Raw genomic sequence first — 24,930 nt, forward strand, 5'->3', positions numbered from 1 at the left:
TTTTTGTATCCCTGATACTTAAATGACATTCTAGATAGATTAATAATCTAGAGAAATTTCTCAGCTCCAGTGATAAGACTGAGTATGAATGCTAGGCACAATTCTTAATAACACATTAATCACTTTATTACCTTCCCCTACTGTCATAAATTGGCCTTACAACAGATACCAAAATGCAGCCAGTGCCAGGAGATACACTAAAGAACTTCTGAACAAATGAGCATTTGGCTCAAGTAAGTTTATTTTTTCAACTTGTTCATATTCAAGTGTTTTCCATTTCCTATTTCAACAAGATACCAAGTAATTATATTTAAATAATTATTCACGTTTTGCCACTGCTGGAATCAATCATTCCTTTTGGAGTAATAGTAAATGGCAGCAACATTAGAAAACCTTTGGACAAAATCCTGCAAGTAAAAGGACTGAGGAGGAACAAATGAGTAAGAGCTAGTGCTACCTACCGTTTTAGAGCAGATACTTTTTTTGGGGATTTCTTTTTCAGTTTGGGTAATGACCTGTCTTGTTCAAATCCTTCATTGTCCAAAAGCTGTCGCATAGCTATATTGGCAAGCTGTTCCATTAGTTTAAATGTCTCACTGATATTAAGGAATACTGAGAAGAAATGTTCACTTGATCTTGTGCTCACTTTGATCATATCAGGGAAGAGCAGTGTAGCATTCTTCTCAAGCTGAGTGATATCAACCCAACGGATAACTAACTTTGCTGAACAGGAACAAGCAAAAAAACAAGATTCAGACCAATTATTAGCATAGTCAGGAGCTTTTAGCTTCCTTTTCCTATAAAATGCATTCAGCTGACTTTTTCTTGCACCTTGAGAAGTTGGGAGCATAGCATAAATAGACCAAATTTATACAAACAAACCACTATAATCTGAGAAACAGCAGATAAAAGAGTTTAAATATCATTTACTTTATTTACAGAACACCACAGAAGCATTACAAAGCTAGGTGAGCTAACATGCCTTATTGCCACTGCACTTGCTCAGACTCTGATGATCTCTTTTCCTATGGAAGCAAAGAAACACAGTCTAAACACATCACACAGGCTTGTGTTATTTTTATACAGTAAAAAGTTTCAAATATTACAGCCATGACAGAACCTTAGCTTTTCTCCCAGCACTAATACAGGTGGTGTCCCTAAAGCAGAGGCTAAATCCCGGGACTGATCCACTGCCCATAACCAAATACTGCTGAATTGTTCACCTCCAAAACCATGCTTTGAATTAACTCCCTGTAGAACAGAATGGTTGCAACCACATTATGCAGTTCTTTACTTCGGGTCTCCTCTGAAACCTTTCTCATGTTCTGGTGTTGTACAAATGTACATCATTTAAGGTTGCAAAGCCTGCCAGAGTCCTATATGAGGATTGTGTAAGAGCAGAAGAGAAAGCCAGAACTGGTGTGATCCTGTCCCTATTCCCTCTTGGACATAGCTCCTGAGGTGAACCATGTCCCTAGACAATGCCAAGCACTGTTTTACAAAGAACGCTTTGAGAAAGACCAAATGAGGGAGCAAGCACACATTTAAGCAGTGTGAAAAATCAGGGAATTGCTCCCTGCTTCTCTTTTCCTCAGCAGTGCCTTTGTACCCTCAGTGATTAGTATGTGTAAAGTAACAAGCCAGGGAGATTTCCTAACCATTATTAGATGCACAAATTACCATTCCACTAAAACATACCTTCCCTGCCCATGAAAAAAGAGTAAAAGCAAAGGTGATTAATGCTGAGATACACCCAGCCCTGACGGGGAACCTTCCCCTTCCAGTAACTGCAGGAGTAGTAGTTCACTAATTTCTCTTCTTCTGGCATCCCAAACAGCTTGTGAAATTTCACTATGGCTTCCTTGAATTTTTCTGTGTCGTCATCCTCTTTGATGCCATTGATTTTGTTGTACTCAGCAATGATGCCCTGGTAGGGAATGAAAAAGACACATCCTGTTAGAGGCAATAGGCTATCAGATATCCTAATTTCCATTGCTGTCCAGGACACAGGCCTCAATTATTATTGCAATGGCAAGGAAGTCTTTCAGTAAGCTTATTGTTCTGCCCGATCTTTGGCTTATGTAGTTGTTTATCATTCAAGGCTTTCTTTCTGATGATCTTACTCCCTACCATGCCTATGGCAAAGGCAACCAAACACCATCCACTTGCCAGTACCTTGTTTTAAATTAACCAGCCTAACTCAAATACTCTTAACAGTTCTGTGAAGTGCTTGTGATCTGTAGTATTTTCCTCTTCCTTCCTGGGAGACAGACATAGGATTTCACATGAAATTTGTCTTAAGGAAAGGAAAAAAAATAGGGAGAAAAGGAACTGTTGTTCTTTAGGAAATATTTAAAATTATTTCTATGACCCCTCTTATTGGACCTTGAGCATAGAAGAAGAGCAAAAGTTGGTGGGAAAGAAGAAAAAAAAGAAACCTTCAAATAGATTAACTAACAGGATGGAAAAATTCCCACTTTCAGGTGCAGATGACCTTCATGAAATTTGAACTGGCAAAAGGTGAAAAGATGTTTATTGATATTTTGAAAGACTATGGTTCCTTCTGTTCTATACTGAAGCTCTGTTTTATTCTCTTATTTTCCTAATCTCCTTGACAATCATCTCTATTGTCTTTTACAGACAATATATATAAACCGAAGAATATATATATATAAATTTATTACTTTAATATAAAGTTATAATTTTTTTGCCTTTTTTGTGACTATTTGCCTTCAACTTGCTCCATATTTACATGAAGAGCAGAGTATAAGACAGAGAACCATCAATCACATTTAGTATTCATCCAGCTCTAATAAGTAACAATTTCCATAAAGATTATATTTCAAAACACATATGCCTTCACATATAAGGTATTTCCATAACCATCTATAGTCCTCATACCTGATTCACTGGGAAAACATAAGCGACTGTGGGATTCATAAGAGAGCTGACTTGCTATATGAAATGTTGAAAGAGGAATGAGACAAAGCCAATGCTTTGAACACACACCAGTAAAGAGAGTAATTTTGATTACAATCTTTGAACAAGGTTATTTCTTTTAAAATAATGCTTAGTATGAAAACAGTTCTTTTGCCAGTCTAGCTATTTACCTGCCCTACAAAGAGAAAAAGAAGTTCTGCAAAAACCAACATTCCCACTGCGCACCAAGCAAAAAAACATCAATGAACCAGCAACCCTTAACACCTGTATGAAGTATAAATGCCAATATTACAGGATTTAACTAAGCAGAAGATGGGGAGGAGACATTATGAGTGCATTAAAAAAAAATAAAATTAAGCCTTGCAATAGAAAAACAGTTGCATGGACAACTGTCAAAGCTTAAGACAGTCAACAGTGCAATTAATTTTAGAACTTACAATACCTTATATTTATATGGGTTTTTAAAAAATCACACTGCTGTAAGCTATGTGCACTAATCACAAGTTTCTGTGATTTTTACATACATATTGCTACTTAACATCTGGTAGTTCTTCAAAAAGGCAGAGCAGCCTGGGGACCACCAGCTCAAATTTACTTCAAATTCACATCAGTTTTCTTTCCATAGTCATATGTATCATTAACAACATTTACAGTAATTAATACACTACCTGTATTTTTCCTCTGACAAATGTATTTATGTCATTCTCATTTTCAAAGATTGAAAGAGTTTGCAACAAATTCTGCTCGAGCCATTCCCAGTGCTCAGTGATTTCCTTCCTTGAGCAACCTATATAAAAAAACCAAACAAACCAAAAGTCACAAAATAAATAACACACCAGTGTCAGTGTCCCTTTAATCATAAACAAAAAACTCCAAGACAACTTGCCAGTAAGTGGAGATGCAGTATTTCACTAGATGCTGTCCTTCTGGAAATTCCAAAATTTCTCCCACTGCATTTAATTTAACAACTCCAATGAAGGCAACAGAATGCAACATTCTGTGCAACTTCCAGGGGAATGTCACAATTCTGATTGTAGTACAAATACATAAATCATGTTGCACAACAACCTACATATGTAATCACTTCAGAACCACAAATGACTGTCACTGCTACTTCTCCTTAAAACTACTGGATGCAACTAGACTTTTCTGGAACTCAGAAGGTGATCTAAATATTATTTTATTTCATGTTGGCTTTAACACTGCTGTAAAAATCAATGATGAAATGCATAAGCTATGTATATAAAACTAAACTCATTAGAAAAATTACTTAGCTTGTAAGAGCAGTGACAAGCAGTACAGACACACTATCATGATGAACTACTTCTTAAAGCTGTCTCTTTCTGATTTGTGGTTCATCAGTTATTTTTCATCACTTCTGAAACTGCTTTGGCTGATTATTCTCAACCTGTAACAATACATCTCTTTCTTTCCCCACTGCTTTTTGTCTCCATTATCTCACTATTTACTCTCCCAGTTTCCCCTACAGCAGATCACACAATCAGCGCAAAACCTACACCCCAGTTCTCAACAATTCATCATCACAAGCTAAGTCTTTCTCTTTGCTTTGTTCACTCAGGATTAAAATCCACATTTGCTGCAATGTTTTAAACTACAGATTATTTTATCTCTGTTACTGTAAAGTTTTTGCCTATCTTTGCATATTAAAAGTATTCACCATTTTGCCATCACTGGCCTTTTAGGTAAATTAAGCAATAACTCTGACTCTCAGGGAAGGGGAAGAAACTCAATTTAACAGTTAAAACACTGCACTTCAAAATACAGAGCCCTCAAGACTGGCAGGAAATAAAAATGAAAATAGCTACAACATAGCAACTTGCACGAAGTGCGTATGATTACCATTACCACAAAACCCCTACAGTAGTCCTATACCTGAAAAACACACAAAGCCACTGTAAGAATGACTGATTTTATAGGTGGAGAAAGATCTAAGAAAGTTGTTCATTTCCAAACAAAATTTAGATAAAGCACCATTTTCACCTTAAGCTGAGCACTAAGCAGACTGTGTGGGGACACTGGCATGGGACACATCAGGGCTACTACAATATGAAAGGCTGATTGTGTACAACATTTTGCATTCCTAGACCATCACTTGTTCTTGAAAAGTAACTAAATAACAATTCTCCTATATAATTCAATAAACCAAACATTGCACTGGAGAAAGGGCTGTTAACAAGACTTCTCTCCAGAGCTATAAGGCTTCTGATTCACCAGCCAGAATCCTCTACGGCCTAGATCAGTAGAGTTAATATCAAGAAAACTCATGTCTAAATCTGTCTAAACAGTCATTTTAGAGCAGACAACGCCCCCGCCCCCTAAATTACTTTCACTCTCAGAATACTCTTGTACTGAGCAAGACCAAATGTCATAAACAAATCATGAAACAATCACAGTTCTTTGAGTCACTCCGTATAGCTACTCAGTGAAGATGGAGATTATTTCTTTACTGAAGGAAGAGAAAAAGACATATTTCTGTAAAAATAAAAGATTACAAGTATCAAATATCCAGCAGTCTACCCTTAAAAAATGGGGAGGGACAATGCAGGACAAATCAGAGTTGCATAGCTAAATGGAGCCAAAGCCCTTAGTAATCTGCATAATTTTAACAACCCTTGATCAGTTCAGAAGGAATTGCTTTAGTTGCAAATTCATAAAATAACCACAGTGCAGAGCATTAGGGAACACTGGGCTGCTCAATTTCAAGGTTGCATAGATAAATTATTTGCTCTCTGTAAAATTTTACCTCCCTGCAAGATCCACAGTATTGCCCTCAAGTGACTATGCTATTGCAGTCTCTTAATTTAACCAAAACAACTAAGCCATCAACCAGATATTTGGAGACTAAAAATTCAAGAAAAACTCCACAAAATGGAATCCCAGATATATACATTAACTACATTAGCAATTTCAATTAGAGCTAAGATTCATAATTGAAGAGCATGCTTATTAATACTAGCTTAAATGTAGACAGAGTACTGTACTTCTACATAAAATCCACAATATCTTTCTCAGAAGAAAAACAAAATTCTCACGGTTCGGCAGTACCATAAATTTCTACGTGTATGGTACATTTATTTATCCTGTGGCCATAACTCATAACATCTGCCCCTGCTTATCTTGAGGACACACTGTAGGTATAAAATTACAGTCATTATCTATAGGTATCATGCAAAAAAAATCTAAAGATAAGTCATATGGCCTATTTCCAAAGTCTTACAAATAATTTCTGAACACATGCACAGTACAAGGGTCTTTGAAGGAACACTATTTTGTTGGGAGCTTTGTGGTATGCTATTTTCTTTGAAAGGGAGTCTGCAAATAGCAAGAAAACTTGTGTCCTCAGCTGCCCCCCTTTAAGTTTTTGGAAGGAGGTAGTTACTAATTGCTGTGCGCTGACATCTGGATGAAAATAAATATACAGGCAAGTACTTTTGCCATTCTTTCTCTACTGATATCCATGGAAAGCTGACACACATTACTTATGGTCATAGCAGAGTACATGACAGTAAAAAGAATTCTGTTAAATGTAGATATGGGAACGAACTTCATAATATTGACAACTCTGTTAATATATGGTTTTAGTATTAGCTCTCACTAAAGCTAAATTATATGAATTTTAAAATCTTCAGGGCGTTGGTACTAACAGGTATAGAAGGGAAAAAGGTTGTTTGAACTGATGCCTTCTTTAAAGTTTGCTGCAATCAAAAACAGTAAGAAATAATTGTGCTAATAAGAGCTATTAGCAAAACTTCCTGTTGGATTCAGGTGACACAGCTCTGATATCACCTTTGCCAGACACAGAAATCACATGCTCCTAAGAACAGAGCCTGGTTTGAACTAAAGTTATTGTATCGATAGCAAACCTTCATCTGTTCTTCCTTCTCTTCTCCTCCCAAGAGGGTATTTGTCTAGAGGAAAAGTTATCCAAATAATCTAAATGTCAAATTTAGATTGGGAGAATGGGTATTAGTGAAGTGTTAGTTGACACAGTTAGTGAAGAAGACTATAGCATCATTAACCAGTATTTTTGAATGTCAGGCATCAGTGGGGGTACTGGAGGATACCAGGCCATTAAAGAGATTACAGGCATGTACGCACGTCTCCACTTGTTCTCTCCTCTCAATTCTTTTTCAAATTAATAGTTTTGGCTGTTGGCAAAAACTTTGTTGCCAGTGAAACTTTTGAGCTGGAGGAGGTGCACTGAGAAGTTTCCATTTGCTAAGACTGAAAAGCAATACTATCAAACTAATGATCTGACCTGACAAGCTTGACCAGCCAAAGCTAAATGACCTGGATTTTCTGCATTTTACTCCAGACACTATTTTCAGAGACAGCAGACAAAACCAGAGACTAACTCCATTCTGTTTCATGTTACTTGCAATAGGAACCTGACCACAGAAATAAGCATACAATAAAAGATCTGATACATGCAAATATCCTATTTAATGTACAAAAATATCAACTCAACTGTTTTCACTACTATAATGACAAAAGGAGCAGCCTTACTGCTAGATCTGCCCAAGTTGGAGCATTAAAGACCAAAATTCTTAAAGGTTGTTGCATCTATGTAGGAACAAACACTCCTGTAGTTAACTTTAACCTAGCGACCATCTTGCTGAATTCTAACTACATCATATTTAGAAAGAACACACACTGTCTAAAATAAACATCCAGGAGGCAGGGCATCCCTGGGATGTAGATGGTATTTATCCTGGAGGAGACAGGAAATGTCTCACTGTTTGCTATTCAGTATTCACGTGAGTGCTAGGGCTGCACTTTCTTCCTGGTTACCATTCCAAGGGAAGCCAGGTGCCCTGTATGAGTAACTGGGGTGCTATAATCCAGGTACTCCTCCCACCATCCTCTTTAAAGACACCCCATCACCCAGAAATGCTGCTTAAAAGTGTTGTAGGAGTGAGTCCTGGGCACTGAGAAGAGCATGCAAGAAGGAGGAATGGGTACTGTTGGTCTGGGAACACAGCTGCGAATAGAAAAGTGGGAAATACAGATGTTTCGTGCCTGCTCCATGACCATTCCTGGCTTAATTCAGTCATTGTGCATAACGTACCCCTCCATGCTGGCATTCAAAGTCTGACTATCAGAAACTCTGGTGCCACTGAATTTTACCACTACAGCAGGTTTTCATCCATTTGTTTGTCCTGAGATAACTGTGCTCAGCAGGAAGGATGCTCTCTTATTATGCTATGTGACACAGTATCCAGGAAGAATAAAAATCCACATGTCAGTGCATTTGTGCTTACCACAGGCAATAGTCCAGTAGACCAAGGAGTCTGGTGTTTGGTAGAGGATTCGATATGGTGCCACTCTGGCACTGGAGTCCAACACAACATCAAGAGTACCGACGAGGAGACCTACGGAAGAGGAAATTCTGATGAATACACCGTGATGGTATGTCACCCTGAGAATCAGGCCTTTCGATATTGTTTTCATAATTTCTAGCCATTTTCCCAGGAAACTAACTATAAACATAGGTGTTTACACATGCCATTAAAGATAGGCATTTTGATGGACGTCTCTCACAGCCAGTGCAGTTGGGAAGGTGTTAACCTGACTATCCAACCCCTGGTTGTGGTCGAAAACCTGTAAATACTGAAAGAACAAATAAACGTTTCTTCTTTCACACCTCGAGCTGCATCCATGTGACTCATCTCGTGTCCGACAGTGACAATGGTAAATTCAAGACCCCACAGGAGAGGGCTTTGCAGTCCCTCCCCATACCATTTCACCCTCCACAGCAAAATGCAGATCTTCATATTCATCCTCACGCTTGTCTCATGCTGTGAAGAGGAAGAGTAATTTAAAAGGGAAACATCTTTAGCTTAAACAAGACTTCTACTCTTTAACATACATCAATGCTAGCATAAATACAGGCAAATTGAAGCAAAGCAGGACGTAGCTGTGTTATAAAATCATGTTTAAAAGTTGATTAGTTCTTTCCTGTGTTTCATATATTGCTGGAGCCCTCAGCAGTAAAAAACCTACCAACTACAAACCCTCCTCCAACACCAACAAGAAATCCCAGAAAATACACCTTTATAAAGGTTCAAAACTTGAATGTCAGCTAGGTAAAACTAAAGTCTTCCAACAAAAATAATTGTGCTACTTTACAGTCTGATTATTTAGGGTAGGAAGGACAAAAATGCCTTAAGAGTCAAGCTGTTTTTCAGATGAAAGGGTACTGAGGAAAGACAAAGCCATGCTGTTTTCCAGAAGTAGCTTTGAAAATTCTTTGCTACGGAAAGAGCCACCAACAGTCACATACCAAAAGCTACCATTAACTCCTAACTATATTTCCACAAATTCTAGATCCTATTTTTATAATAAACTACACAAAAAACAAAACTCTAGGCCCCCAAACTCTCTGCAAGAAGAGAAAATTTATTTTAAAAAATAAACTAAAAATTAGTTTTATTTTAACTAATATATTAGCTAAAATTTATTTTTAAACTGTGTGAAAGTTTTCCCCCTTTTCAGCTCCACAAGGAATGTTCATCTCCCCTGCAGCAATGTCATATTTAAATTTTCACGTTGAAGTTCTCAGCAAATTGTTTCAACTCTTTGAAAAAAAAAAATTAATATATAAACAACAAATGGATGAACTTTCACAGATTGTTTTTTGGCGAAAATATTTATTGGGGTAGAAATTAGGTTTTTTTTCTAAACAGTTGAAATAAACTGCATGCACCAAAACCACTTTAAAACTCTCCTGTTAAAGTTCTCTTCTCCTTTCAAGTCTCACATGTGTATTTTTTACTGTCATAGTTTTATTAGTTCCTCATTTTGCTGTTGTAACTGGTATACACAATACTGGTTCCCTTGCTGTTCTTTCTGATTTGTGCTGTGCATCATAAAGATATAAAAGCAGTACCCCTTTTCCATTTCGGTAGATCCCTCAAATCTGAACTTAAACTGATACTAATAAATATCCCACCTATCAGTGATTTTGTATTTCCCCCATTCTCTTTTATTTTGTTTTAAACACATCTTCTCAGGTCAGATCAACTGTAATCTTTCTGCACGATGAACTAACATGCACCACCTTCTTAACCCAAGAATTCTGCAACGCATGAGAAACAAGCCTGGGCACAGCATCAGGAGTAAGGTGTGCTATAAAGCTGACAATTACAGAATACAAACACAAAATATGAATGTAAAATATCCCAATGTAGACTAGTCTCACTGGCTTTAGTTGCTCCTCATCTCTCACACATTTTGATTACTGGCTGTACACTTACAAGCTGCCTCTGAACATTCTCCACCAGCCATCCTAGATACAACCTGGCTCCATTCAAACTCAGGAGAAACAAGTAGGTTAAATGTACCTTTAATTATTTTTATTTTTATTTACATCTGAGCTTCATAAATGCAGTATAGCCCTGGCCCAGAAAGCACATGTCACTTCAACCAAGGGTAAAAACCTCAAACATGTAAAGCTGCCAGTACTGCTAAACTGGAGTGGGGACCAAGCCAGACAATACACTTTGTTCATCATCTGGGTTTGCTGCGAATACAGCAATCTTTTCTTTGTGCTTTTCAGCTTCACATGTCTACTGACAGTAATAAATATGCAATAGGCATGATGTAATATCTAAATAAAGTTGTATGCTGGCCAAATGCAATCTTCTCTGAGATACAGAAACACTGTTCATTTCCTGTATTCTTTAAAAATTTGCTTGTTTCTTTCCTCCTGCTGTCTTTCCAAATTCACTGCATGTGGGTGGTCTTGCCAAACAATTTTGCCCCTAGTTCTTGGAGCACTGTGAAAACTGGGATATGCATGTAAGATCAAGAAGTCAGAACAAACCTACTGACTTGTACAGCAACATCAGCTCCAAAGGAACTTCCCATCCTACCTTCTTCTCCCCTGGATATGGTAGACAGGAGAGGAACATCCCCCTCCCCCTGTGTCACCAAACACTGTAAGACAGAGCAATGTATTTAAGAAATGTGGAGAGCACTATGAAAAGAAAACCATCAACAAAGTAAGAAGCCAGCAGTGACTGAAACAACAGATGGGAGAGGGAGAGGGAGAGGAATACTTTCCAATGGTGGAGTATCTAGGAGTTGGTCAGGGGCTTTTCAGTAAACAGGTTGAAAAAATAACCATGTAGTGAGGAGGTTAAAGGAAAAAAATTGACAGAATTCCAGATTGCATGGAAATTCAAATCCAACCTTACCAAGACAATTGCAACTGACAGTTTATCAGTAACATTTTACTTGTATCATGCAATAGCTGTTTTGACAGATGATACATGTGATATTAAAAAAAAAGTATGTTTTTGTAACATGAAAAATCATGCAATCATGAAGCTGCACCTGCTTGCTCTCCTTCACGAACTGCTCCTTTTTGTGTGGTTAGGTCAGTGTTGGTTGTTTTGGGTTTGGTATTTGTTGTTTGGTTGGGTGTTTTTGCAATGCAGACATGTGATGCAACCAGACTGAAATCACAGCTGTTCATACTGATAATCTGAGGATTTTCTACATGAAGTAAAAAATCAAACTTTAAAAAAAAAAGAAAGATAATTTTAGTACTGTTTTAATACTGTTCATTAGTTCATTAATTCTTCATGTAGCAAGTACCTTTTCAGACATGATTAAGTAACTGAGTTTCTATAGAAACAGAACAGGCAACAAAGAATCATATTCCTTATTTTAGATTGGCCCTTGGGCAAGAGCCAGTGAATTACCCTGGCATCAAATCACATGACTATACCAACTGCAAATTTTTTTTTTCCCATTCTTTCATCAGGTTTCTGACTGCATAATGAAATAACGGGAGAAATTTCCAGTGTAAGAATACTAAATCTGCAAGCCCTTGTTGAAGCAAGAGGTTTTCATGAGAAAAAGTTTAAAGCACATGGTATAATTTGTAGGATTAGCATCTGGCTAATTGATGGGTGCCCCAATCCTGAAAGCACTCAACCATTTATGTATAAACAGTCCTACCACATACATGTGCCAAATTTCTAGAGCAACCATACCTATACATGGGCCAGGAGGAAAAAGGGGAGGGATAATGCCTTCACTTTGCTTGATTCAACTTTTTAATAAAGTCAGCTTCCTCTTTTGCAAACTTGAATTCTAAAGCAAAGGTCCAGAAGATTGACCAGTATTCTCTTTCTTTTCTGGCATAGGCAAAAAACATGGGCATTAGTAGAGGAAAAAAAATTATGTATAATATCTGGAACCAGGGAATACAAAGCCACAATTACCTGAGGCCTGGGCCCTCATGCTTTTTCATGATGCTCTTGCATTGTGTTGCTGGAAGGACATATAATGCACTAGAGGGAATTACTGGAAAAGAGGTTCAGTTACTCAATGCACTTTGTGCTGAAGGAAGAAATCACACTACATATTACTTCTCTGACCACATTCAGTGGTGGCTCGCATTTAATCATAAGCTGGAGGGGGAACCTGTAACTGTTGCAGAAAGTACAGATTAGTAGTCTTTATTCATTAATTTATGATGTGCTCTACTTGTATCCTTACAACAGAAATCAATTTTCAACCTGTTTTGTTTGCTAGAAGGGATTATGACCACATGAAGCCTGACCTCCTCCATAACACAGACCCCCTTCACAAATTATTCCTATCTCACCAAAGGGTGTTTTTCAGAAAGGTAGGTCATCTTGGTTTGAAAACTTCAAATATAGCTTCAGCCAGCTGAGATTCTTCCAAGCAGCACTGCAGTCCTTGATACTTGGAGACCAGTATTCCAGATGGCTTACAGTCTAGACTGATTACAAACTACCCACAAACAGTAATAAAATCAAGCAATGACCTGTAGAAATCAACCTGGTACATTTTAAGCATGCATACCTCAGAGTACATAGACTTGTTGTAAGTCACAACATCTGTGACTATTTGGATATCCATGGTACAGATCTTTGCTGCAGGAATATTTCTCTCTCTTTTCTTTCTTTTACCTTTCATAATAATTTGCAAGTGTCTTTGTAAAATATCAGTTACTGGTGTTTTTAAAGGAAAGGCACACGGTACACATGAACAAACTCTTTATTAGCAAAGGATTTTCTTATGACAAACCTCTTCCACAGAAAGCCATGTTTTCAATTAAAAATATAAAGACTAAGTATTCTTTATCACCCTTCTACAGTGCCCCTCATAGCAATATAATATTTGAGAGCTTTTGTGTTTTACCAAAAGCTATGTTCAAAGTAGAGTGATCCAGTGAGGATCTGGATTATATATTACCTCTAGTGCACATTATTAAAACACTGGAGCCAACAAATTATAATAAATGAAGACACTTCAAAGCTTAAGAATTACCAGCAGCCATGGCTTTGTTATACAGCAAGCACCAAAAAGCTTGGGATGGTATCAGACAGTAATGTTCCCTAGTCATCGCTAACTAACCTCAGAGTAGAGGTGCTTTCAGCACACACCAGGGACCTGTGACACATCCATTCTTCAGTGACACAGGCAACTTATGTCATACCTTGCCTCGAGCTGAAGGACCACTGACTGCTGTGCCCTCCCTTTACCCAGCTTGCCAGAGTACAAACATGTTATTCACGTGGCTCCAGGAGAAGAGCCCTGCCCAGCCTCATCCTCCTTCCAGGTTGACATGAATCCATACCTCAAAATACCTTTTGTTAGAAGATTTTTATCTAAAAATGTCTAAACAAAGAGCATATATGCTTTTAGCACACAGATGAAATACAAAATAATACCTTTTAAAAGAGCTGAGATGTAATACAGGTCAGATTGTGACTCTTGGAGTCAAGCTCATGAGCTGTCACTCAGTCTCATGGATGTCAACAGCCTATTTGTGTAGGAGCTCAACACAACCAGGAAAACTTGGAATGTCACATGTCACGAGCAAGAATTTTTCAAAACAGGCCCTGGTTTTTTTTTTGACATTCCAATGCTGAATCAAAAACATACTGCTTAGAAGGTTGTTAGTATTTAAAGTGTGCTGATGACTCCTCTTTCCACTAAAGTAAGATGGACACATCAGGAGCTCCCGTCATAAACCTGAAACACCCACGGCACCTATTTAGATTGTAGATGTCAGCTGATTGCCAAAAAAGCTTCAATCAATAGGGTTGATTTAAGCCATATTTACACTGTGAGTATTCAGTTTTATATTGATTTAATGGACGATGAATAAATTCTTCCTAAAGTTTAAGTGTTGCTTCCTGACCTATAAAAACAGTAACTCCTAGCAACACATAACTAAACCATACAGCACAAGGTATTGTTTTTCACAGTAACGATAATGAATCATTGCTCTTCCATTTCTTCTCAAGTCAGTTTATGTGATTAGTTCTCTCATTTATTATTACAGGATGGGATTATCCCATTACTTGTCTGTCAAAACTCAACCTAGAGCAACAACCTGAACTCCACAGGTAATAGTACAGACGAATCCTTTTTTCTGGGGGAGGGTCAATTCTACTTGATTTAATTTCACAGGAAAGCCTATATAAATTGAAAATATTATGCACCACACAAAAATAATTGAGTGTTAAACTTCCAATACTGGCAATAATACCCACTAAAGTAAGAATATAACCCCTTCATTTTGAACACTGCCTTCAAAACTTTATGAAGGGCTACGCTTTTTTAATAGGTGTTCATTCATATAAATGAAGCTAAAATGACCTCTAAATTACTTATTTCCTGTGTTCCCATGTGGCTTATATGGGCATCTAATGTGGTATCATGAAAACCAAATTCTTCCTCTGAACTTACGACAATTAATATTCTTTAATTAACCAAGAAGTTAACATTTATATCTATTTCTTAAATATATGTATTTCTTAAATAATTAAGAAATTTGGATTTGTTACATTTTCCCCAATATCTGCCTTTGCTGCTCTCTCTTCCTACCAACACAGTTCTATAGAGCACTGATTTATCCAGCCACTCTTTCCTTTGCCCAGAAGTTTTCAAACATGTTCAGTGAAACTGATTTTGAGGAAGAATTGTCACTCTACTGACATTGAGTAAGAAAGGAACAAAACCAGTACTTACTTTTTCTGCCTTCAGGCTGATGAAATGAGAGAAGACTGAAAAAGTAACCACTAATATTTAAAAAAAAAAAGCTTGGGAAGGGTCAATGTGATATCTGTCTTGATTATCAAGGGATAAAGCAGCAACAAACAATAAAGCTTTCATCTGCCCTTCAAGTTTAACACTTGTGATTGAATCAGATTATCTTCCAAATATGTTAATTTAAAAGGGATCAGCTGTTCTAGTCAAGGCATCTGAACAACTCATGACCATCCCATCGCTGTAAAAAATCTGTATTTGAAGCTAAATCTGGTTGGGTTTAGACTTTCAGCTTTTACAACCTTTTGTAACTTCTGCCAAGATGAAGCACACAAAAAGAGAAGAGCACTGACAGGACATGCCACAGTTACAAGTACATGAAGGCTTACAACACAGAGAAAACTGATATTTAGACAAAACCCCAAACAACTTATCTCACACTACTGAAAAAATATATTTTATACTACATATCAATCACACCAGACTATATGAGATTATGGAGAAACAGTGAGAAAAATATAGATGAAGTTATCATATGCCTTCTAGGTGTGATATAAATAATGACTCAAAAGTTTGAAAAAAAAAAAAAAATTAGGGAAAGCATAATCAAGTATCACAGACCAAAACAGCAGAGAAGTCCCTGAACTTCACTCACAACTAATTATTTTTAAGTATCCCATTCTGTCAGAGTAGCATAAGCAAATTTAATAGTTTTCATCCAACAGGAAAATTTAAATCTGTATCTGCACCAACATAAGATTCAGATAAACTGTGTAAGATGAAAGAACAAATCAAGTAAGCATAAGAAAATTAAGAAAAAAAACCCAACAAAATGCAACAAAACAGAAAAAAACCTCTGAGCATAACCACTGCCAACCTAAGAAAAATTAATGTAAACTGAATTAATGAAATCAATTTATTGGACTGAAGTAGGCACAGTAAACTCATCTTGAGCTCACAAGGAACAGTCCTGAAGCATGTTGAAATGCAAGCTGAATCTGAAAAGAAGCAATAGCTTCAGAAAAAGAAAATTTTAAATTCTCACAGTTCTTACTGCATACCTGCAGATAGATCAGATTTCATAAGTTATCAGAGGAGGCACTTTACCCAGGAAATGAACAATAATGAACAGAAGGTCGCAATATCTCTGGCTGATAAAATACTGGAAAAAGCAAAGGGAAGAACAAGACAATGAGGGAAGAACAGTAAAATCCAAAACATGAAAATTGTACTAGCTGAAACTAAGATTACTGCTGTGATAGAAATTCAAACTGGCCTATCTGGAAACATCAGGAAAAAAATAATCACAAACCCAACATAGAAAATACAACCTTCTTTGGAATGAAAACAAATGGAAATATTTGGAAGAAGTCCTCTAGAACCTAAGATCACCTAAGCACCAGATCAAAATGAAAATGTAATTTCTGAACATCAACATTGATCAGACAACAGAAGTATGATCAGAGGTCAACAAGATAAAGAAAATTAAGATTTCAGTCAAATGCTCACAGCCCTTTTATACTCATTGTATCATCATACTTCAGCAAAACCAATGGCAGAGACAACTCCTGTCTATTACAGGAAAAGCCATAAGAAGTGTGATACTGTGAAGGATAAAAACAAGTAGGTTCTGCCTATACCAAATATTTACAAGAAGAAATACTGTTTGAGAATACACATGTCCAAATTAAGTTCCAAAGACATTTGAGTATACGCCAGCATACTTTGTGGAACCTTTTTTTAGTTCTGCAGGAATCTAACTGAAACTATTAAGGGCCCAAAACTCTGTGAAATATGATATATTCTTACAAGGATGCATAACTGGACAGCGAGTGAAGTGATGTAAATATGGAAATTGATGTGAAGAAGTGCTACTTCTTCTACACCTTCCAGTGTGGGACCAAAGAACAATAACAAAAAACCTGTAAGTAATACAAACTCTGGTATAATGCAGACAATTAGTAAGTGGCCTAGACACCGATTGCTTACTATTTTGTGATCCTGTGCAACATTTCCAAGAGGGTTTTCTACAAACAGAGATCTCAGGAGAAATAGCAGGCCACCCTGGAATTCCACATGTAAAACAGTAACATTATTTTAAAGGAAAAAAATGGCAAAAGGCAGCTCAGCTCAACAGCCTGGATGGGCCACAGTACTCACAGTGTAGGAGATACAGTATCATTCAATGAAAGTCTTTGACCAGAAATATTAGAGCAGAGAGGAGGGAATACAAAGCTACACCAAGCAACATCTCAGGCACGGTGCTGTGCCTCTAGAGCCAACGGTGCCCTGCTGCAAGAGCTGGAGACAGAGAGATGGAAGTGAGGCAGGAATTGAGTGAGGAACTGGGAAAAGCATCTGGGAATTCAACTGAAAGGCTCTGAGTCAGTCTGGGGAATCAAACACCAATTCAGCTGCAGGCATCTGCATGTCCCTTGAAGTGGAAATGCACTGGTGTTGAGAAGTAAACACACCCACAAGCAGATTCTAAGGAGCAGCTCAGAACATCAGAGTAGATTTGGTGTACTGACAAATGAAAGCAGAGCAGAAGAGACCAGCTTCCATTCTGTGTGCCAAAACAATCATCGAAAGCCAATGGATAGGCTGCCCACCTCTATCCATTATGCAAATTGCATACATTTTGATAAATAGTGTATTTCAAGTATCAGAAAGCACATGCTTTCTACTCAAGTCTGACATGCAAAATCTGAACCATTTCAGTTAACAAGGGCAGAAAGTGTCAAGATTGTTAAAACATGGACCATACTTTGTTCAGGCAGATGATCAACTGGCCAAAAGCTTTTCTGAATCTTAAGCATAAACAGGTTTTCAAGTAATCTCTTCCTCAAGTCTCTGAACTGAGGGGCTGCAAGACAGAATCTTAGCTCCAAATGTGAAATACTGTGTTGTCCAGCAAGGCTGCAGAAAAGTCTTTGAAGTTAGAACACTGGCACAGTATTAAAAATTATATTAGATCTGACATGGATATATCACAACAGCCACCCAAGATCAGAATCTCTCCTTTTTGCCTTTCCCTTGTGGAAATTAAATGACAACTCCATTTGCAAAAATATCTGGGGAGAAGTAGTATTTCATCAGATCCTTTTATCCCCAGAAGTCAGCAAATTTCCATCTGCTGTCTTCTGTTTAAACATTTTAATCATTCTTTGCAACATCACATGGACTTAAAACTCCTACTGCATCTCTCACACAGGCACTGTCCCAGCTGTAAGCATATATACCCTATTTGCAAAATAATTCATGTCTAAAAAGCAGTTCTTGCCAAGAACAACATATTTTCCTTGGGATTCAAAGATCTCACAACAACATTTTAAACAAAGTCACTTAGAATTTCATTTCTACTTCACACACACAAATGTAAGGGGCAAAAGGAGCACAGTAGCCCCTAGCTAATTGTACCACACCCTCAGTCTCTCTTCCTATAAGCTCCAAGTGAATACATTGCTCTGCAATCCATTACCAGACACAATAATTCCTTACTACAATGTCTCAAAGTAGAAGAGTTTGGCAAGCAATTTAACACAGCATAGCAGAAAGCATTTAAGAGACATTTTAAAACCTATTTGTTGCATCTGAATGCAAGATACACTTAATAACACCAGCCTTTTAGTTGTTTATCAAGTTTATGACATGTTCAAGATCTTTACATCCATAAAAGTAATACCACCATACACGACACAGTGTCCAAATGATGGTGGAGGTCTGGGTTCATGTTCTGTCCAAATGCCTCTGCTACAGCTGATGCAGGCTGCTGTGTAAATAAATACACCACATTCCTGTGGAGAACGAATTATTTCATCTAGGCCAAACTACCAGGCTGCCTAGGGAAGCAAGGAGAATATGAGGAAAGAAAATACCTTATTCCCTGTTGGTGAACAAAAGGAAGATAAAACACCTGACTACAGGTCACACAGAAGCAAAATATGGGCATGGCATTATGTGCTAGGCATTAAACAATTTAATTACAGAGAAAGTTCATCAAACATCAAATACTTTTAAAGCAGAAAAGTACATTTTTTTGGTCTTGTCCTGGAAGATTAATGCAGTGATGCAAGATAACGTGAATTTGCAGACCAGCTATGAAAATCCAATTTAAAATCCAATTAACAATCTTTCCTATTTTCTTCTTGTTAAAAATGAAAATAAACCCCAACCAGCCCTTCACTAAAGGCATGCCTACAAAGAAAAGTCCCACTGATGTGACTAGTACTGACATCAACACAATAATTTAAACAAGTCCAGACCCTAATTCAGTATAAAAATGGATCCACACTGCTTATCAGAAAAGCTGTATCTCTGAAGTAAACTGTTGATCTAATACACCATTTAGCAGAGATTACTTCTATGGGCTCGATAATCAGCACTGCCCTAACACATTAAAATATCATCATCATTCTCCTGACTTGTTACAATACAATATAGTGGAGAAAATGTCTCCAATGTCCAAACAAGTATTTAAATAAGAGTTCAGCTGTTACATAAACCACTAAGAGAAGAGAAACAGTGTAGAAAGGGTGGATTTTTCATGCCTTCACCCAATGTTACTGATACTCCTTTTCCTTCAAAGCATTGAAGCACTCAGAGTGGATCCAGGAGAACAGGTAACTCGAGTACTGTTCTTTTGCTCCATCATAAAGCCAACAAGAAGTACTTTCACCCATGCCCTAAATTACATAAAATGCTTGGCTTTAGACTGAGACATGCCAAAAGGAGTTTGCCACGATCACAGCTGGAGAGAAGGGCATTACACTTAACCCTGATCACTTTGCTGATGACAGTTTTACGGCAAACCTAGATTTGAGGGCAATGCCAGAGAATCAATGCTTCTCATTGTCTAGCCACTGCTTAAGTTACATGGTAAAGCCACCTAATGTCATCATACCAGAGTCTCATCAATTTGAAAATCAATTCTCATTCTACAATTCAAGACAAATGACTTCAAAAGTCAATAATGAGGGAGTACAAGCCAGCAAAAGTTAGATCAGAAAAAAATAAAAGGACAGCTGTATTTACATCCTCTCTTGCAAATATAACTTGAGATCAGCCCTAGCACAGTTAAAAATCTTGTACACAATATTTCTAGTCAACTTCAAGGACACAGAAATTGGTTTCCCACGGAGCAACAAGGCCGAATTTTGTACCATATTAAATACCGTGGATGGCTAACTTCTTAGATTACATCTGAGCAAATTTCAGTATTATGTCACTACAGTAAGGGTAATTAAGGAGAAAAAAAAACCCAACCCCCCAACCCAAAAGTTCTTTTTTTCCCTGTTACTTTTGACCAGGTAACCTCCACCTTTGTCACAAGATCAGTATCATCTAGAGAGCTTCCAAAGAGTCATACTAAATGCTATAATTACTACAAATTACGTATCTTGTTTACTGTATCAGCAGACATATTCTTTAACTCAGGATCAGCTAGGTCCCTCAATACCTTGCTTTTAACCAGTCTTTCTTACCAAGACCAATACACTAACTTTCTCCACCTTCTGTGTCCCTCAACTGGCAGACCACAGCTGTTAAAAGAATCAGCAAAAAATTCCAGTATTTCTATGAAAAAAAAAATAAAATAAACCTAAGTTCCAATTAATATTGTGCCTGTCACGTTGGGAGTGGCTTGGAGACTACAACCATCCCTCCCTCCCTTTCTCTCCCACCTTTTGTTGACACTGTGCCATAAACCCTTGCCATTTTAGCACATGGTCTGATAAGCTCCCATATTTTAAATACTGCCAACTCTAATAAATTACTTAGTTACAGGGGTTTGATTAGTTATGGTTTTGGAAACATATTGAAAAAAGTTACAACTTTTTACCAGCCCTTTTCTGTACAAACAAAACCCCTGGAAATGGACTTGTTGCTACTACCTCAATGCCACATCAGCTGCAATTCCAGCAAAGCACAGACTCGAGTAAGAACTACATGGAAAGCAGATTTCAAAATATGTGGAGAATTTCACCTTCTAAATAATACTCACTATACAGACTTCATTAACATACTAAAATAATGGATACAGTATGCAAATATTTAAATTCCAAAAGGCAGGGGGGTAATGCTGAAACAAAGAACTATTTCTCTACTCTGAACTTCTACCAAATGCTGCAGGTTTATCTGGCCTCCACAAAAAAAAAAAGGAGTATACATGTATGAATCCTACTTCCATTCAAGAACAAAATCTTCAAAAATGTTTTCTCCACCTGTAAAGTGGTATCACCAGGCTATTATACATAACCTGCAAGATGACTTAGGTATGCATGCACTGTGCAAACAGATTGAAGAACAGAACCCTAAACTCTCAACCTGTTTCCCCAGTAACTGAGAAATGACTGGAAAATCGATAACTATCTCAAACCATCTCTAATTCAAAGATAACAAAGTCAGAAAGGTAGAAGAATGTCTTGTCAGACCTTGAAAAGCCGGGGAGCAATCCATGAAAGGAGAACCTGAAAAGAATTTTTCAGTAAGCAAAGCAGGGATGAACTTTTGAGGCAAAACACATTTTTTTATGGATTTGTCAATCCTGTCCACACTTCAAAAGATTATTAAAAAAAATTTAAAATCTACAGCCAATGTGGAGTGGCTGCTGGTCACTTCCCACACAAGAATGAGATAGCTTATCAACACACAACACTGACTGAAGATCTCAGCAGTCTACATGAAAACACACTTCACAGCAGTGCCTTAGTTTATATTATGAACTGCTTACAAGTCTATAGAGCATTGAAGGGCTGAAGAAACAATCTCTCAGTAAACATCTAGAGGACCTTGAACCAAACACAGATGCAATCCATATATTTATTTTGCTTTGCTGAAGTACCAATTGTCATGGAAGTGCATAAAGAAGGCACAGGTTTCAGGAGAATAAGCTTGATTATTCTGCATCGATTCAAGAAGTATCAATGGAAACACAATTGGGTTCTGTACCTCCAATCTCATATAAATACATATACGTTGCCTAAGAAAAGGTGGAAGACCTCGAGGAATGTATATGCACAGTATTATTAAGAACCAGGTGAGTATGACCCAACCCTCTACAAAAGCGTCTCCAACTGCCAGCAGTCGGAAACAAAGCATTCAGTGAACATACTTCACATGGACATCTGGAGAATACGGATGCCGAAGCAAATCTGTTCTCTACGTAAATGTCTGAATTACAACACTGTCTTATTTTACGCTACGCGTGCTAAAGATACAGCAAGAAAATTCTTCCAGAACCTGGGGCAAGTCACACCCTGATGTACGGAGCCATCGGTCACCGGTGGTCTCCCACACAAGGCTCCATCGCGAATATCCGCGTGGGAATCTCGGCGCACTCCACGCGCCTGAGCTCGTGCGGGCGGCAGGATCGGGGAGCGCCGCTGCAGCCGCGCCCCGGCCCCTGAGGGACCCCGCGCCCCGGGAACGGCCGAGGGCCCCGCCCCGGCCCCGCCGCCGCCGCCCTTACCCGCCAGTCCCCCGCCGCCGCCATCGCCGCCGTGCCCCTTCCTCCTCTGCAGGATGAAATAAGGGTTGGCCCGCTCCGTCACCCATAGCGCGTTCGCCAGCAGCACCTCCTCGGGGTTCACCCACATGCTCCCAGCGCGGACAAAAGCAGGCCCGGCGGGCTGAGGGGTGGCTCACGCACGCACCGCCCGCATCAGGCACCACCATGCCCGGCCGCCGCGGCAGACAGCGCAACCCCGCGGGCACCGGTGGGCACCGGGCGGAGGCAGCAGCCGCATGGCCCCCGCCGCCTACCCGCGCTCCGCCGGGCGCGGAGGGGCGGCTGCTGCGGCCCGGGGCGGCGGCAGCTCCTGCCGCAGCGGTGACATCAACGCCAGCCCCTTCGTGCTTGCTCTCGCACAAAGCCCGCGGGACCGCCGCGCATCCGCGCCGTGCGCGCCGCCGATCGCTCCGCCCTCCCCTCGAGGAACGCGCTCCGCGCCCCCGCACCTGAGCGCGGGCACGGGCACACCCGCTGCGTGGCCGCGCGCCGAATCGCTCCGCAGGGACACTGCGGGCAAGAGCTGCGGACGGAGAGCCGCCCTGCCCACGAGAACTCGGGATACCGGGAGACCACAAGCTGGACCCGAGCCAGCACAGTGCGCTCGCACCCCGGAAAGCCAAACGTGTCCTGGCATCCAAAGCACCGTGGGCAGCAGATGCGGGAGGTGATGCTGCCCCTCTGCTCTGGCGAGGGCCCGCCTGAAGTGCTGCATTCAGCTCTGGGGCCCCCAGCCTCCTCTGCAGACAGTCTGAGAGAGTTCTGGTTGCTCATGCTGGAGAAGAGAAGGCTCAGGGAGACCTTACAGCACCTTTCAGTACCTGAAAGCTGCAAGAGAGCTGGAAAGGGACTTTTTGATAGGATAAGGAGTGATAGCTTCAAACTGCAAGAGGGCAGGTGTAGATTAGATACCAGGAAGAAATTCTTCAGTAGGAGGGTGGAGAGGCAATGGGCAGTGGGAAACAGGTTGCCCAGAGAAGCTGTGGATGCCTCATCCCTTAAAGCATTCAAGCCCAGGCTGGGATGGTGCTGGTCTAGTGGGAGGTGTTCCTGCCCATGGCAGAGGGCTGTAATGAGATGATTTTTAAGATGCCGTAAAACCCAAACCATTCTAAGATTCCCCTTTTAATGCCTGCCTTGAAAGATTTGGCCTTCTCATCATGTGGCTCAGAGAATTTTGTAAAATTTTGTTTTAAAAGGAAGAGCAGGCTCTGGTCTCAACCAGAAGGAATGGGGAAGCCATCTCCACCAGAGGAGGTGACACTGCCCTCTTGCCACAGCCCCTTTTGTGAACGTGTTCTCTGCCATGCCCCACACCATGTTTGAAGTTCACCTTTGCTGCTGAAGACCACCTTGTGTCTACTGCTAAAGGTGGGGGTAATTTTTGAGGACCTCAAGAACCTTAGAATAAAGCATGCTCAAAAGGAACACTAGTATGTATAGATAACACATTTTCTATCCTTGTAGTTCTGAATGTTATTTGGTTTCCACCTTGTCAGGAAAGGACTGGACACACTTTAGGTATAAAACTGTTATTTTTGAATCAGATATGTATCTTTGTTTTATTAAAGATGTTGAAAAGGCTAAATTAAGACCCTAAGACAGCATAAAGCCATGTTCTGGGCACAAACTGCTCATGCAGGCTGTGCTTTTTAGTAGAGTCTAGCCTTACTTCAACTGGTGCTGGCATGGAGCTGGTACCCAGTGTCCATCATGTGAAGATAGAAATAGAGTCCTGGGAGAAATGACTCTTCATCTGAGGTAGCAGTCATGTGCTTGTTTCTATGTAGGTAAAAAGTTCAGGAGGAGGAGGTGACTGTCCCTGATGTACACTTAAAAATTGCTAGTTCTACTCTCAGTTCCACTTCACCATGTAGAATATTCATTTTCATTGTCAAAAAGGGCAGCTGCACCTTGAATGGAAATGCAGAAGAGCCTCTTCACCCTTTCTCAGAGCAGTAGAAGAACAACTCCAGGGATGAACTGACCAAAATCTCCACCTCCCTGTACCCCTGTGCTGTTGGTTGAAAGGAGGGAGGGGTTGGGGAAAAAAGGTGTTTTTTAAGGGCTTATTTTACTTCTCATTATCCTCCTCTGACTCTGTGAGTAATAAATTCACTTTGTACCTCTTAGTTGAGCCTGTTTTGCCTTTGGAGTGTTTTCTGCCAGTCCTTATCTCATTCATGACCCCATCATAAAATTTTATTCCTTCTTCTGTTCAGCTGTGAAACAGGAGGGTGACTGAGTGGCTTTCAAGGGTGCCTGGTATTTGGCCAGTGTCAAACCATTACAGGAACAAAATAATGAACTTCTGGTCAGTCCCTTGAATTATAATAGGGATTTAGGCAAATACTGAAATAGGAATAAAAGAATAATTGCCCCTGTATGTTTTATTTTGTTGAAAAAATTATTTTGTTGACAAAACT

The 24,930-nt window shown here is 39.3% G+C and overlaps 1 protein-coding gene across 4 annotated transcripts in view; it reads right to left on the reverse strand.

Moving 5' to 3' along the window:
* TBC1D9 (TBC1 domain family member 9) overlaps positions 1–22,844 on the reverse strand; it is a 48,469-nt gene extending 25,625 nt beyond the window's left edge. For 2 of the 4 annotated variants that reach the window (XM_015624589.1, XM_015624590.1), the window contains exons 1-5: positions 22,466–22,592; positions 8,223–8,333; positions 3,609–3,727; positions 1,699–1,927; positions 462–723 (exon numbers count right to left, since the gene is read on the reverse strand). In XM_015624589.1, the coding sequence (XP_015480075.1) occupies positions 462–723; positions 1,699–1,927; positions 3,609–3,727; positions 8,223–8,333; positions 22,466–22,592 (848 nt within the window). Of the gene's footprint in view, positions 1–461; positions 724–1,698; positions 1,928–3,608; positions 3,728–8,222; positions 8,334–22,465 lie in introns of all 4 variants that reach the window. The other 2 variants (XM_015624591.3, XM_033513995.1) reach the window with 2 other exon arrangements.
* Positions 22,845–24,930: the final 2,086 nt, after the last annotated feature.

This window comes from Parus major, chromosome 4 (genome assembly GCF_001522545.3).
Source record: "Parus major isolate Abel chromosome 4, Parus_major1.1, whole genome shotgun sequence".
Lineage (NCBI taxonomy): Eukaryota > Metazoa > Chordata > Aves > Passeriformes > Paridae > Parus > Parus major.